This window comes from Bufo bufo, chromosome 4 (genome assembly GCF_905171765.1).
Source record: "Bufo bufo chromosome 4, aBufBuf1.1, whole genome shotgun sequence".
Taxonomy (NCBI): domain Eukaryota; kingdom Metazoa; phylum Chordata; class Amphibia; order Anura; family Bufonidae; genus Bufo; species Bufo bufo.
The window spans coordinates 334,083,836-334,101,491 of record NC_053392.1 but is presented as its reverse complement, the minus strand read 5'-3'; the positions used below and the strand labels follow the sequence as shown (position 1 = coordinate 334,101,491).

Genomic DNA, 17,656 nt, shown 5'->3' with positions numbered 1-17,656 from the left:
GGCTGGGATAAAGGGTAGGTGAAAGAATGCCACTGCTCAGGGCGCCACCTCATGAGATCTTAAAATTAGCATTTCAAAACTAGTATTTAAAGTTTACAGCACTGCATACTTTTATAATGAATTCATCAATATCTTTAAGTCAGAGCACTGAGCTTGGTTTGATATTGCAGTAAGACAACTCTGGGTCCACACTGTGCACAGAAACTGTGCAGAAACTGTTGAAATCTTAATTTTTCATGCCTCTCTGGGTGCCGAATTCAGTATGGCTTATCCAGCTTTTACCCAGAGTTATGGCACTGTCATATGAGCTGTTTCTAAGCTTCATCTTATTACGTTTCCGCATTGTTACTTCATAATGCACCCTTCATAGTTACCACCGGGAATTGTGCAGACAATGTTATCTTATGAAGTGGAGAAGTACAGCTACTACCCCAATATTCTCTATATTTACTAAACAGTGGCAGTGGCATGTTGACACATTATCACAATAAAGGGACATTGGACCAGTTTTTGTATTAAGAGAAACTGGTTTTGCACTAATCTGTTAAGAGCTACAATAATCCAGTACGTCCAACGTGATTTAGACTTGAATTAGAGACCTAAACTAAGTAAAATTAGAATTTTTAACATTTTTTATATCATTATGGATAAAAATTATAATAGGCTACAATTTGCATCACCATGACTTTATACTGAAATATTAAATGCAAGCCATAAATAATACTATGTTTATACAGACTATTCAATGAAAATGATATGATAGACTAATAAAGAAACATATGAGCACAGCAGATATACTACTAGGTTTCATTTGCAGGAAACTTTTCTGCCATGAACTCTATTTCATCCTAAAGACAATAATCATAAAATCTTGAGAAATTTAATTTTTATAAATAATATTTTCACAAACCTTTATTTATTTTGATTTCGAATACGGAGACACCTCCTTTTAAGTGGTGGCTCCAAATCTTCTGTCCCTGTGGTGAGAATTGGTGATGAGATTATACATGGTGATATTGCAGTCTTTTCTGCTGGTTTTGGCACAGGCTGGATAACACAACCTGTTTTAGGCAACATCCTCAAAGCATAGGCATGGTCCTCATCTGCAGGGTTGTTTAGATTAGGATCTTGTTTGTCTCCTGCTGTCAGAGACTCTTCCACAAGACTCTTTTTGCCGGCTTCAAACTCAGAATGGCAATTTGAAGCACAGTTATTTTCTTTAACAGATTCCAATTCACTAACTGCAGGCTCCTTGTCTAATGTCTTTTTCTGCTCGTGTGATTTATCAGAGTTTTTAGTACCCTCTGTGCTCTTTGTGCCATTTACAATTACATTGCAAACTGCTGCACTGCTTTCATGACCTGGGGTACTTGGGGCTAGTGAGTTTATACCACAAAGTTTAGAGTCATTGCATGGATGTACTTTTGTTTCCACTGGGTTACTACCATCCACACAGTCATTACAATTGGTTCTATCTGAGTTACTAAAAACCACGTTTACAACACTAATGGGTTCAGATTCAAGTTTTAACTGAGTGTTAACAGCTTTCTGAATTACATTATGGAGTCTAGACCTGTTTGCCACAGTTAAATCTATGACCCCATCCTGTGGCACTTGATACGTATTAGGGATGCTAGGTTTACTGTTTTCTGGGCTTACTGTCCTCAAAGTCAAGTCCACTACTTCGGTTTTCAAATGTTCTTGAACAACTGGAGCCTGGTTCGAGGAAAGCCCTGAACCACCAGATGAAGTGTCAGAAGGCTTTAAAGACCTTTGTTTGGAATCCCTTGGAAGCAAAGAGTTTTTCTTTGGCTTTGCTCCTGGGCTATCACTTGATGAACTTGGAATGATGCTTTCACCATTACTGAAGAAGTCATTTGGGGGCTTGGAATCCACTGGATGAGGAATAGGTATGGGTATAGGTATTGGAACAGGTAAAGGAACAATAACTGGGTATGGCACTAAAAGGGTAGGTGGTGGCACTAAGGGAGCAAGAGATGGTAAACCAAAATTTACCATCTGAGGCATGTGTATAGGACCATTTGGCATCATGCCCATTGGATGGAAAGGAAAACCAGGTATAGGACCTCCAGGTGGATGAGGCGGAATCAAACCTGCTGGATTGCCCGGCATAGTAGGAGTTGTTGGCGGGTGAATGTGAGGTGATAACATTGGTCTATGCATAGGACTTGATGTAGGTCCCATAACTCTAGGCCCACCAGGTGGTGGACCCATACCAGGAATTATTTGATTGGACAAAGGACTATTAGGATTTGATCCATGAGGACCCCTTAGAAATGGTGGGCGTATCTGTTGCATAATTTGCTGTTCCATGAAAATGGGCAGAGGAACCGGTCCTCTATTTGTCATAATCATCGGTGGACTCCTGGGTGGCATGCCCATGGGAGGCACAATGCTGGCAGGTGGTGGAACTGGAACTGGGGCTATATTTGGGCTTTCATTCAGAGGAATGGATTTGGGAACTGGTGTGGGGATTTTAGTAACTGAGCTGTTGGCAATTTCAGAAGGCGAGGCAGTGGTTGAGGCTGATGATCCAGGACCTTGCATTTGGCCAGCTGCAGACACTGGGGAAGGAACCTTTCTTCGAGCATCTGTCAACGGTATATTCCAGGAATCTGGAGTTAGCAGCTGTACCCCCGTGCCTTCTGCTTTATTGTCAATTGGAGGATGTAATGTGTTGCACAGTCCAGCTGGAAGGTTGGCTTGTGTTTCTTTGTAAAAAATGTCCATTTTGTATTGATTTAGACACTTTGCACTGCAGAATTGAAGCCTTCTTTCTCCATCTCCAAAGTCCAGGTATTCTTTTGTATGCCGTATGTGCTTACACCAATCACATACCTAAAATAAAATGTAAAAGTCAGCAAGGTGAGAAGGAATAACAATAGTACACAAAGATGACATATGATACATTTGTCAAACATATAAATAACATTAGATGTTGTTCTGACGTTATTGTATGTTGTTTCAGAGTGCTGTACCTAAAAGTGACGCATTCTTTCACCCAAAACAAGCATTACTCACCCTCTTCTCCTAAAGGCACTCATTTATATGCCTATGTGCCATAGTTACTGTTATTAGGAATTTTAACATATTTCTTTTTTCGTTGTACACTGCGTGCAGAATTATTAGGCAAATGAGTATTTTGACCACATCATCCTCTTTATGCATGTTGTCTTACTCCAAGCTGTATAGGCTCGAAAGCCTACTACCAATTAAGCATATTAGGTGATGTGCATCTCTGTAATGAGAAGGGGTGTGGTCTAATGACATCAACACCCTATATTAGGTGTGCATAATTATTAGGCAACTTCCTTTCCTTTGGCAAAATGGGTCAAAAGAAGGACTTGACAGGCTCAGAAAAGTCAAAAATAGTGAGATATATTGCAGAGGGATGCAGCACTCTTAAAATTGCAAAGCTTCTGAAGCGTGATCATCGAACAATCAAGCGTTTCATTCAAAATAGTCAACAGGGTCACAAGAAGCGTGTGGAAAAACCAAGGCGCAAAATAACTGCCCATGAACTGAGAAAAGTCAAGCGTGCAGCTGCCAAGATGCCACTTGCCACCAGTTTGGGCATATTTCAGAGCTGCAACATCACTGGAGTGCCCAAAAGCACAAGGTGTGCAATACTCAGAGACATGGCCAAGGTAAGAAAGGCTGAAAGACGACCACCACTGAACAAGACACACAAGCTGAAACGTCAAGACTGGGCCAAGAAATATCTCAAGACTGATTTTTCTAAGGTTTTATGGACTGATGAAATGAGAGTGAGTCTTGATGGGCCAGATGGATGGGCCCGTGGCTGGATTGGTAAAGGGCAGAGAGCTCCAGTCCGACTCATACGCCAGCAAGGTGGAGGTGGAGTACTGGTTTGGGCTGGTATCATCAAAGATGAGCTTGTGGGGCCTTTTCGGGTTGAGGATGGAGTCAAGCTCAACTCCCAGTCCTACTGCCAGTTTCTGGAAGACACCTTCTTCAAGCAGTGGTACAGGAAGAAGTCTGCATCCTTCAAGAAAAACATGATTTTCATGCAGGACAATGCTCCATCACACGCGTCCAAGTACTCCACAGCGTGGCTGGCAAGAAAGGGTATAAAAGAAGAAAATCTAATGACATGGCCTCCTTGTTCACCTGATCTGAACCCCATTGAGAACCTGTGGTCCATCATCAAATGTGAGATTTACAAGGAGGGAAAACAGTACACCTCTCTGAACAGTGTCTGGGAGGCTGTGGTTGCTGCTGTACACAATGTTGATGGTGAACAGATCAAAACACTGACAGAATCCATGGATGGCAGGCTTTTGAGTGTCCTTGCAAAGAAAGGTGGCTATATTGGTCACTGATTTGTTTTTGTTTTGTTTTTGAATGTCAGAAATGTATATTTGGGAATGTTGAGATGTTATATTGGTTTCACTGGTAAAAATAAATAATTGAAATGGGTATATATTTGTTTTTTGTTAAGTTGCCTAATAATTATGCACAGTAATAGTCACCTGCACACACAGATATCCCCCTAAAATAGCTAAAACTAAAAACAAACTAAAAACTACTTCCAAAAATATTCAGCTTTGATATTAATGAGTTTTTTTGGTTCATTGAGAACATGGTTGTTGTTCAATAATAAAATGAATCCTCAAAAATACAACTTGCCTAATAATTCTGCACTCCCTGTATACTGACTCTTAAATATTTCTTCACTTTGACTCATGGGTTTCAACTTTATTTTATATGCTTGTAAAATATATTCCTAAGGATAAATCTACCATCTAGTCGGAGGTTACTAATGTACCCTAAAACCATGCACAACAGAATCAAGTGTCCCCAAAGCATGGATGTGCTGTTTCAGCAATAATTAATACACTTTCCAAAAATCTGCATTTATATATTTTACCAAAAAAGACATTTAAATAAACTAACACAATTTTGCTCTTAAAGCATAGTCGTAATACAATCAGTAGCTTGCACATAAGTGACCGTTATTAGCCAGGATCTGTAACCGTGGAGACAAATTGTGGACTCCTACAATTGTTTCCATGGATATCAATATTAGTAAGGCGGATGAGTTATTTATGTCAAAACTGTCACCAATACATAAAATCCACGAGTTGTTTCAGAAATCCATGGGCATAACTACTAGGATAACAGGTATAGCAGCTGCTATGGGACCCCAAAAACTAAGGGGGCCCATCTCTACTCAGACATATGTGCAATTTGTGATGTATAGCGACAATGGAAGAGAGCATTACTTTTAGCATTATTTTTGTGCGGTGACATCACCAATTCATTTCCGTTCATCACCATGCGTATTATCATACTATTGTGATATCACATTGAGCCTTATTGCTGTACTGTGCCATCATTGTGAATATTATGTCTGTGCTGTAACTTCATGATGTGTATTATCCCACCATTTTGACTAGAGTCGAGAAAGCGAGCTTCGGATGCTTAATTCGAAGTTGCTTCGTTCAAAACTTCAGAATAATACTATACAGAGATTCGTCTCCGTACTGTATTAAAGTGTATGGGCTCCAATGAGTTTAATAACTTCAGTAGTTGATTTTTAAAGTGAAAAACCACTTTAAAACTTAAAACCGAACTCGGCTTCGGTTCTGACAAGTACCTCGAAACCAAAGCTGAGTTCGGTTTCAACAAAGTAATGCCCAACTTCGTGAATAACTTACTTCGGCTCATCAGAGCCCATACATTCTAATAATGTACGGAGACGAATCTCCCTACAGTATTATTCCGAAGTTTTGAACAAAATAACTTCGGATTAAGCATCCGAAGCTTGCTTTGCTCAACTCTAATTGTGACGTCACTGTGTGCATTATACTTGTGCACTAGGAAAACCAACATAATCATAAGCTTCTCTCATATACATGCTACCGAAGATGGTCATGGTGGTGTGGGGCCCGATTCTAAGGTCTGCTACAAGGCTCCATATGTCCTTGTTACAGCCCTGCAGAAAGACATAGTAGTCTAGATAGGCATATAATGTAAAAGTATAGTCTAAGGATGAATGCAATGTATTTTGACTACTTACAAGCTCCACGTTATTTGGAATAGTAACATGGCACCCATATAGTTGTATGGAGCCTATGAGAACCCTGCATGTCTTAGAGTTCACCAAACATGCCATACCCCATGAGATTAAGTATTATGGGGCTATTCTTCCCTAGAAGCAATTCTTCTTGTAGAATACTCCATAATACAACACAATACCTAGCACCATATGGGAACACATGGATTTTCCTATGTCTATGCCATATATATAAGGCCTAATTCTGCATTTTTAGATTATTGCTTGGTAAACCTACCCAGGTAGACCTGTCGCTTGTATTTCTTGGAACAACATTCCAGCACCAAAAGCCTTTACCTGTTACCAGTTCCATCATTACCGAAATCTAAGACAATCATCTTAAGATTCCCATTCACTTCCTCTGCGAAATTATTGTGATTTCATTAACACATTAATTTCTCAACACCATCCGTTCTCACAGATGGCTAAGACATGATCTACAATTCAAATACAACTCTTGTTTGCACTAATGCTTTTCCTTCGTGTGGCATTTTGAACAAGAATTAATATGGGTTCTCTTGCCATTGCTATAAACAGATAAACAGATGTCAGCAGTTCTCCCGATGCCTTCATTTTTGGACAAGATAGAAGAAATGCATCATTTACCCATTCGTTACGTTTGTGCGGTTCCAATTATTCATAAATTAATACAACATTGCCAAATACATTTGAATTTTGAGAGATATAATACAATCTTTGGTCAAAAAAATAACTCTATTAGGCAAAGATTATATTTATTGCTTCCATCCAGGATGCTACCTTTTGATGGTAATAGTGGCTAATAGCAAACCAACATCTGGCCCCTTATTCTTGCCATATGTGACAGTCCAATTAACTTAAAGTAGTCAGGAGCTTAATTTACTTAAAAGAGTTATCCAGGAATTTAATGTTGATGACCTACCCTCGGGATTGGTCATCAATATCAGATCGGTCAGGATCCAACTCCCTGAACCCCTGCTGATCAGCTGTTTGAGCTCTGGTGAGCGCTGTGGCCTGCAGCCCCCTCACTGCTTGCCAAGCACTGTGCTTGGTATTATATTCACTTGATTAGGACTGAGATGCATGTAGGCCACATCACTGGCCTAGGATCGTGGAAAAGATGTGCAAAGCATAATTGTGGTCCTAAGTGTAGTCTTTTAGAGAAGTTGTGTTTTGTGTTATTTGAACCACACAATTATCTGTGTGGTAAGTAGCATTTTATGGTTAGCACTGGTTCCTTGCAGTGCTGGGGTCCTAGGTTAGAATCCGACCAGGGACAACATTTGCATGGAGTCTGTATGATCTGTATGATCTTTCTGTGTTTGAGATATTTACAGTGAATACACCATATATCTAAAATCACAATCTCAGGCAGGCTTGTCAAGAGGTGGGACAGTTTGTGTCCTTCTTACTCACGGTTTGTTGACCCGGATATAGTAGAAGGTGGGACGATTTGTGTCCTTCTTAATTACGATTTGCTAGTACAAAGTATTTCCCAGTTAGCTGTCAAAATCAGGGTTAAGGGAACAAAATATATATCCCTACTCTATCCCTGGATCTCACCCTGCCTACAGGCAGAGCACTCTCCCCGACAGGGGTGACCCCACCTCTCGGTGGCTAAACCCTTTTTAGCCCCTGCCCTTGCCCTAAGGATGGTTGTTGTTCCGAAACAAAGGAAACCTTGAAAAAATGGGTCCCAACACTGCGTTACCTCAGTATTGCCACTGGTTCTTCAGGGGACACTGATGTATGGGAGACCGACCGGAAGTGATATGGTGATTTTGTTCTCCAGCCTAATGTCTCCTCCAGTAAAAATCCCTATAGTCAGATGTGGGCTACAAAAATAAATGGTGTCTATGTCCTGTTCAAACTTGGCGCCTTAAATAGGACTACATCCCTCCAGATTCCTCCCCTCAATTTCCTGCACCTCCTCCCGTCCGCCCCATCTAGAAATCTGTATCTAATACTCTTTTACCCCTTCTTATAAATATTACCTAGAAAAAAAGTCAGTTGTCAAAGTGGTAGGGACATCCCCTTGGGGCACTAACCATGTAAACAGACTAATAGATATAAAGGACGCCGCTGTGGAACGCAGATGCGTTCCACTGAGCGGTCGGAACCAGATATGACGTCTCCTCCTCAACTAAAGGCTCCACCCTTTCAGATTCAATCCAACGCAAGGCAGAAATTACTACGGAACGCAAGTGCGTTCCACAGACTTAGCGGCAGGAAATGTATGTAATTTCCTGCTCACCTCCTCCCTTATGATGCGCAACGCTGTGGAACACATATGCGTTTCACAGTCTGTAGGGAAGAGATCCTCTGCACGGTTGAAAAGATGCAAAAGGGGACGGAAGCAGGTGTCCAAAAATAAATAAATTATATTATCCCTAAAAAAGATAAGAAATTATAGATAATCAGGCCAGAGAATTCCAAGTGAGACTATGGAACTCTCTGTCTGAGGAGGTGGTGATGGTGAGTTCACTAAAAGAGTTCAAGAGGGGCCTGGATGTATTTCTGGAGTGTAATAATATTACAGGCTATTGCTACTAGAGATGATCGAGGGAGTTATTCTGATTGCCTGATTAAAGTCGGGAAGAATTTTTTTCCCCCTTAAGTGGGGAAAATTGGCTTCTACCTCACAAGGTTTTTTTTTGCCTTCCTCTGGATCAACTTTCAGGATAAGGGTTCATTCACACATCCGTAGTGTGATCCGCAATACACCCGGCCGACACCCCCATAGAAATGCCTATTTTTGTCTGCAATTGCGGACAAGAATAGGATATGTTCTATTTTTTTCCGGAGCCGCGGACTGGAAGATTGGATGCGGACAGCACAGTGTGTTGTATGCATCCATTCCTGCCCCATAGAGAATGAATTAGTCCGCACCCGTTCCGCAAATTGCGGAACGGATGCAGATCCGTTATTACGGACGTGTGAATGGAGCCTAACAGGCTGAACTGGATGGACAGATGTCTTTTTTCGGCCTTATAAACTATGTTACTATGTAATCTAACCTAAAAAGGAAAAAAAAAAGGGGGAGTTTATATTAATAGTAATAAACTATAGTGCATATAATGTAGAGGTTAACAATAAGAGTATCCAAATCTTTGTCCAAATACATTATGGACAAATAGATGGTGATTAATGATAATCCCTTTACTGGACCTATTATGGTCCGATATGTTTGAGCTGCTGGTATATGATAGGGATGTATAACTAAAAGCAGAAGGTGGCTAAAAAATAAAGCAGGGTATAGAGGACAGATATATATACTTCAAAGGAAATAACTGAAGGAGAGATGTTCATTCAAACCCTCTGGGTGAATTGTTTTCAAGAAATAGATCTATCTGATTTCTCTTTGCAGGATCTTTTTGTTCCAGTCCCCTTTCCGGGGAGGGGGGTTGATCACCTCAATTACCTGGAATTTTAGGTCTTGTGGATTACCCTTATGGGCCCGTAATATATGATTAGCTATTGGGGTATCTTTCTTATGTTACATGTCACCCAAATGGTCCCCAATCCTTCTCCTCAGTTCAAGCTTAGTTTTTCCCACATAATTAAGCGGACAGCTACATGTAATTAAGTATACTACCCCAGATGTTTTACAATTGGAGTAGTTCCACATCTTATACGACTTTCCTGTTGTAACACTGTAAAAAGTTTTGGAAACAATAATAAAGGGGCACGCTATACAGCCTCCACATTTGTAAGTCCCCAGCGGTTTCCGGTCAAACCATGTCCCTGTGGGTTGTGGTTTAGTGTACATGCTATGAACTAGACGGTCTCTAAGTGATTTCCCTCTCCGGAAAGTAACTGCTGGATAGGGAGTCAGGACATCTGTCAAATCATGGTCCGTCCGGAGGATGTTCCAATGTCTCCTAAGGATCTTGAAAATTCTACCATGTGCATAATCAAACGTTCCTGTTATTTATATGGGATCCCTAGAATTAGTTACATTTTGTGGTTTTAAGAGTTCTCTCCTATCTGTAGTTAAAGAATGCATAAAAGCCTCTTTTTATGTTTATTTCAGGATAGCCCCTTTCGAGAAATCTGTTCTTGAGGTCCCTTGATTGTTGAAAGAACATTGGAATATCGGAACAGTTTCTCCTAATTCGAATGTATTGCCCGTTTGATATTCCTTTTTAAGGGATTGGGGATGATGACTCTCCCAATAGAGCAAACTATTCGTAGCTGTGGTTTTTTGGAACGTTTCAGTATGCAACATGCCTCTTTTCTTCATGATCCTTAGATCCAGAAAAGATATCACATCTTTATTGGCCTCTCATGTAAAATGTAAACCTATAGGGTTTGTGTTGAGAGTTTCTACATAGGCTTTATAGGAATCCTCTGGGCCATCCCACAGTACCAGGATGTCATCAATATATCTTCCCCAAAAGAGGATGTGGGTGGTCCAGTGTTCTTCCTCCTCTGCAAAGACAATTCTGTCCTCCCACCAGCCCAGGAGCAGATTCACATAAGTGGGTGCATATGGGCTACCCATAGCGGTGCCCCTGAACTGGTTTTAGAACTTTGATCCAAAGAGGAAGTAATTGTGCATCAAAATAAATCTATCATATAGCTCCTTAAATACCACCTTCAATGTAGGAGTTTTACCCCCAAATTCAGCATCTTCCTTTTCAGGAAAAAACTCTTCCCCTTCCTCTAGCCAATGGTCTGCACTTATGGGTCCCTTCAAGAAGCCAGCCATAGCCCACTACTCAAATTTTAAAACCTTAGACCAATATTAGATAATCATCAGGAGTATTAAACTACAAAAACTAAATTATTTACCTCCCTTATTAAAACATACCTTTTATTCAATACATTAAAACATGTGTTTTAGTGTACGTCCCTACTACTTTGACAACTGATTTTTTTTATAGGTATGATTTATAAGAAGGGGTAAAAGAGTATTAGGTACAGATTTCTGAATGGGGCGGATGGGAGAAGGGGCAGGAAATTGAGGGCAGGAGTGATGTAGTCCTATTTAAGGCGCCAAGTTTGAACAGGACATAGATGCCATTTATTTTGGTAGCCCCCTAAAACAGGAGGGTAGCGAGGAAGCACTGAAAAAAAGGAAAAAAATAGAATATGTAAAAAACAAATAAAAGCCGCCAAACTCGAGACCAAGAGATTAATTGCCAAAGAGAGCAAAACTAACCCTAAAATGTTCTTAAATGATAAAAATGGTAAAAAGTATAAATCTGAAGGTGTTGGCCCTCTACAGAGCAATGAGGGGGAAGTTGCAGACAGTGACGAGGAGAAAGCAAAGCTATTAAATATTTTTTTCTCCACTGTATTCACTGAGGAAAATAAACTGTCAGATGAAATGCAGAATGTAAAAGTAAATTCCCCATTAAAAGTGCCCTGTCTGACCCAGGAAGAAGTACAACAGCGACTTAAAAAGATTAAAATAGACAAATCGCCAGGACCAGATGGCATACACCCCCGAATCCTAAGAGAATTAAGTAATGTCATAGCCAGACCCTTATTTCTGATATTTACAGACTCTATACTGACAGGGAGTGTTCCACAGGATTGGCGCATAGCAAATGTGGTGCCAATATACAAAAAGGGTGCAAAAACAGACCCCGGAAACTATAGACTGCTAAGTTTAACATCTGTTGTGGGTAAACTGTTTGAAGGTTTTCTAAGAGATGCTATCGTGGAGGATCTCAATGAAAACAAGCAAATAACATCATATCAGCATGGCTTCATGAGGGATCAGTCATGTCAAACTAATTTAATCAGTTTCTATGAGGGGATAAGTTCTAGACTTGACAGTGGTGAATAAATGGATGTCGTATATCTGGACTTCTCCAAAGAATTTGACACTATACCAAATAAAAGATTAGTATATAAAATGAGAATGCTCGGACTGGGAGAAAACGTCTGTATGTGGGTAAGTAACTTGGTGGTTATTAATGGTATACACTCAGATTGGGTCACTGTCACTAGCGGAGTAACTCACGGGTCAGTATTATTAACAATCTTGTAGAAGGCTTGCACAGTAAAATATTTTTTTTTGCAGATGACACTAAACTGTGTAAAGTAATTAACACTGAAGAGGACAACATACAGCTACAGATGGATCTGGATAGATTGGAGGCTTGGGCAGAGAAGTGGGAGATGAGGTTTAACACTGACAAATGTAAGGTTATGCACATGGGAAGGAATAATGCAAATCACCCGTACATACTAAATGGTAAAACACTGGGTAACACTGACATGGAAAAGGACCTAGGAATTTTAATAAACAGCAAACTAAGCAGTAAAAACGAGTGTCAGGCAGCTGCTGCCAATAAGATAATGGGTTGCATCCAAAGAGGCATAGTTGCCGTGATGAGAACATAATCCTACCACTTTACAAATCACTAGTCAGACCACACATGGAGTACTGTGTACAGTTCTGGGCTCCTGTGAGCAAGGCAGACATAGCAGAGCAGGAGAGGGTTCAGAGGAGGGCAACTAAAGTAATAACTCGAATGGCGCAACTGCAGTACCCTGAAAGATTATTCACTTTAGAAAAAAGACGACTGAGGGGAGATCTAATTACTATGTATAAATATATCAGGGGACAGTACAGAGATCTCTCCCATCATCTATTTATCCCCAGGACTATGACTGTGACGAGGGGACACCCTCTGCGTCTGGAGGAAAGAAGGTTTGTACACAAACATAGAAAAGGATTCTTTATGGTAAGAGCAGTGAGACTATGGAACGCTCTGCCTGAGGAGGTGGTGATGGTGAGTACAATAAAAGAATTCAAGAGGGGCTTGGATGTATTTCTGGAGTGTAATAATATTACAGGCTATAGCTACTAGAGGGGGGTCATTGATCCAGGGAGTTATTCTGATTGCCTGATTGGAGTCGGGGAGGAATTTTTTCCCCCTTAAAGGGAACCTGTCACCGGAATTTTGTGTATAGAGCTGAGGACATGGGTTGCTAGATGGCCGCTAGCACATCCGCAATACCCAGTCCCCATAGCTCTGTGTGCTTTTATTGTGTAAAAAAAACGATTTGATACATATGCAAATTAACCTGAGATGAGTCCTGTACGTGAGATGAGTCAGGGACAGGACTCATCTCAGGTTAATTTGCATATGTATCAAATCAGTTTTCTTTACACAATAAAAGCACACAGAGCTATGGGGACTGGGTATTGAGGATGTGCTAGCGGCCATCTAGCAACCCATGTCCTCAGCTCTATACACAAAATTCCGGTGACAGGTTCCCTTTAAGTGGGGAAAATTGGCTTGTACCTCACAGTTTTTTTTTTTGCCTTCCTCTGCATCAACGTGTAGGATAACAGGCCGAACTGGATGGACAAATGTCTTTTTTCGGCCTTACATACTATGTTACATCTGAGGTTGTACTCCCTAACCATAGGGATTTTTTACTGGAGGAGACATTAGGCTGGAGAACAAAATCACCATATCACTACCAGTCGGTGTCCCATACATCGGGAAGTGTCCCCTGAAGAACCAATGGCAATGCTGGGGAAACGCAGTGTTGGGACATTTTTTCAATGTTTCCTTTGGGAACAACAACCATCCTCAGGGCAAGGGCAGGGGCTAGAAAGGGTTTAGCCACCGAGAGGTGTGGTCACCCCTTTCGGGGCAGGTGCTCTGCCTGTAGGCAGGGTGAGATCCAGGGATAGAGTAGGGATATATATTTTGTTCCCTTAACCCTGATTTTGACAGCTAACTGGGATATACTTTCCACCAGCAAATTTTGAATAAGAAGGACACGAATCATCCCAACTTCTACTATATCCTGGGTCAACAAACCGTGAGTAAGAAGGACACAAACCGTCCCACCTCTTGACAAACCTGCCTGAGATTGTGATTTTAGATATATGGTGTATTCACTGTAAATATCTAACTATCAGTAGGGGGTCTTTTGAAACACATGTTTTAATGCATTCAAAGGTATGTTTAAATAAGGGAGGTAAATACTTTAGTTTCTGTGGTTTAATACTCCTAATGATTATCTAATATTGGTCTATGGTGAAAAAATAGCGACGTGCAAGGCATGCTGCTGCAAATTTTGCTTAACTTGGTTACTTACTGTTCCCTTAAATATGTAAACCACACCATCAACACCAGAAAGAAAATAAAAGAGGAACACAGAAACACCTATTGTAACGGGGAGCCGGCGATCGCACTCTCTCACTGAAGCGCCGCCGGCATCCCATTCGTGAGGAGGAGCGAGGACGCGGCTGGCATCCTAGTCTCCATGGTAACAAGGGGGCGGAGAGGACCTAGCTGCGCACGCCTCTTCAGCGTGGCCCGCATCCTTCGTCCCCTAGACAACAAGCGCGCGCGGGGGGGGGGGGGGGGGGACTGAGCGCCGATGTCAATGAGTCGGCGCTCAGGTGTATTGATGTGCTAGACATGGGTCACGTGAAGCTGGCCACGTCACGTGACCCATCAATTTGATCTATTTAAACACGTCACCTGCTGGCCACAGGTGGCCTGTGATTGGTCTTTTTACCTCACTAGCGTTCTCTGCATGTGTGACTACTTTTGTTTGACCTCGGCTTTGTATTTGACAATCTTGTGTTACCCCTTGTACTGACGCGACCTCTTGGCTCCTGACCTCGGCTTGTATTGACTTCGATCTTGAATTACCCCTTTGAGCCCTTGTTACCTCCTCGGTCTAAACCTTGGCTTCCATTGGTTTCAGTTGTGGTTTTACCCAGCCTGGGAAGCTTGTTGCTTCTGTGTTTTCTGTCCTTGTCTTTTGTTTTCTCCCCTTGTTGTTTCCTCTCTTTAGGCCCCTGCACATAGGTAAGCTAGGGACTGCCGCCCAGTTGTACACTGTCGGTTAGGACAGTAGGTAGGGATAGGGGAGTAGTTTAAGGCTGCACTTATCCCTACATTTTCGTGACACCTATGCACATTATCATAGATGGGCAAACACTTCAGAACCTTTTACTGTGCCCTCTAAATACATAGGTTCACAACAGTGCCAAAACCAAGCTTACTGCATAGAAATGGTAACAGAACCAAGTTCACCACAACGTAACATCATGCTTACCACTACGGATGAGCGAACCCGTGGAAGTTTGGATTTGCCGGGTTCGGCCGAACTTTAGGTCAAAGTTCGGGATCGGGACCCGAACTTGACCCGAAATTGCCCCCGAACCCGGGGGACCCGAACTTCACTTCATTATTTTCTGTTATAAAATGAAGAACTCACAGGAATATGAGATACAATTGCATAGGGGGAAATGAGAATTATCACTGAACACGAAACCCCTAATTAGGGGTTTCGTGTTCAGTGATAATTCTGTTATAACATGGTTATTACGGAAAACAATAGCATTCTTAAGACAGAATGCTAAATAAAATGTCCATTGAGGGGTTAAAAATAATAAAAAAAACTCACCTCATCCACTTGATCGCACAGCCTTGATCGCGCAGGTCTTCTTTCTTCAGGACCTGCGATGACGTCAATGCACTCACCACGCAGTGAGTGCGGTGACATCACCGCAGGTCCTGCTGAATGAAGATAGGACTTCTATCTTCATTTAGCAGGACCTGTGGTGAAGTCACCGTGCGGTGACATTATCGCAGGTCCTTTTACAGGTCCTGAAGAAAAAAGACCTGCACGATCAAGGTTGCGCGATCAAGTGGATGAGGTGAGTTTTTTTTTAATTTTTAACCCCTCAATGGCCATTTTATTTAGCATTCTGTCTTAAGAATGCTATTATTTTCCGTTATAACTATGTTATAACGGAAAATAATATAATCACCCGAACACCGAACCCAAACCCGAACTTCAGTGAAAAAGTCCGGGTTCGGGTCCGGGTACCCGAACTCGCAAAGTTTGGTACGAACACGAACTTGGCAGTTCGGGTTCGCTCAACCCTACTTACCACATATATGCTAACAGAAGCAATTAAATGGGTTCTCTGAGATCTTATTTTAAATTAGGCAAAAATCACGGGTATGTGTAAAATTTGAAAAAAAAAAAACATAAACAAACCTTTCCCACGTTTGAAATGTCCACGCCACCACCATGATCCTTGCTGGGCCTTGAGTGGGTATGTCACGTTCATAATTCATGCCAATCACTAGCCGCAGTGTTCAAGTGTGCAAAAAAGGCATGTACCCCACAGGACAATTTAAAGGTAAGGTTTTTTTTATATTTTACAGCCCCCAATTTCCTGCCAAATTCAAAAAAATCTTGAAGAAACCCTTTTTATTGCGGCAACTTGAGGTGACCAATCAGGATATATTCACTGCACGAGCACAGTGCATGTTAAAGGGGTTGTCCGGGTTCAGAGCTGAATCCGGACATACTCTTATTTTCACCCAGGCAGCCTAAATCGCGCAGGGATCGGGTTCTTTTGTTTTCAATAACACACTGCCGGGCAGAAGCTTCCGCCCGGCAGTGTGTTCGGTGACGTCACTGGCTCTGATGGGCGGGCTTTAGCCATTTTACTGGCTAGGGCAGCGCTAAATCCCACCCATCAGTGCCAGTGACGTCACCAGGCTTCCTGGCAGCCCCATGGAGAGCCCCGGTACGTCACCGGATCTCCGAAAAATGCCTTTGCCCTGCGCGATTTAGCGCAGGGCAAAGGAGAGCATCGGAGCATGAACTGCTCCAATGCTCAAGTCAGGGGGGCTGCCGGGGTGAAAATGGAGGTATGTCCGGACAACCCCTTTAAAGGCCCATTCCAGTTACAGTTCTCTCATTTCCTCATGCCTTTGCACTTGTGACATGCAGTACAGCTTGAAAGCTGGTTGATATTACATCATGTATTGTCACCCAGCTTTCCTGTTGTTCTGCATGGCACATGTGCAGAAGCATGTGAACAGACTGGGAAAGCTGAGTGACTCCCCCCCCCCCCCCTATGTTCTCATTCCTTCACACTTGTGTCATGCAGAACTGTGGTCCAGTGTCCACTAAAGATTTGCATGCATGGCATAGGACGTTCAGGTAGGAGGAGTAAGTAAAGTAAGAACAAGGGGTGGAGCTGTGTTAGCTCCACCCACACAGACCATCCTGCAGGACTACGTGGGGAGGAGGAGGTGCAATATCATTGACATTACGTCTGAGACTGACAGAATGATGTCATGCAATGCCTGAGGGAAGGGCCCCTGTGGGCAGCATCCCCTACACTTGCTGAACTCATCTGACAAACTGTAGGAGGCAGCACAGTTCTGTGGCTCGGAGAGGGGAACAAATTGTTGCCAGCGCCTGCCTTAAAAGAATTGGGCATGTTGAAATCCAAATGCCACTGCTTTTCTCCACCAACTTCTGCCATTGAGGATGATGCCCTCATACGCATTCGATTGTTGACCAATTCTACCACATTAATCTAATGTGTATGTCCAGTTTAACCACCTCAGCCCCCAGTGCTTAAACACCCTGAAAGACCAGGCCACTTTTTACACTTCTGACCTACACTACTTTCACCGTTTATTGCTCGGTCATGCAACTTACCACCCAAATGAATTTTACCTCCTTTTCTTCTCACTAATAGAGCTTTCATTTGGTGGTATTTCATTGCTGCTGACATTTTTACTTTTTTTGTTATTAATCGAAATTTAACGATTTTTT

General features: G+C 42.0%; 1 protein-coding gene across 2 annotated transcripts in view; it reads right to left on the bottom strand.

Moving 5' to 3' along the window:
* The window catches only part of LOC120998241 (sine oculis binding protein homolog), a 238,010-nt gene that overhangs the window by 16,885 nt on the left and 203,469 nt on the right, over positions 1-17,656 (bottom strand). For both annotated transcript variants that reach the window (XM_040428833.1, XM_040428834.1), the window contains one exon: positions 911-2,859. In XM_040428833.1, the coding sequence (XP_040284767.1) occupies positions 913-2,859 (1,947 nt within the window). In that variant the 3' untranslated portion in view covers positions 911-912. The remainder of the gene's footprint in view (positions 1-910; positions 2,860-17,656) is intronic.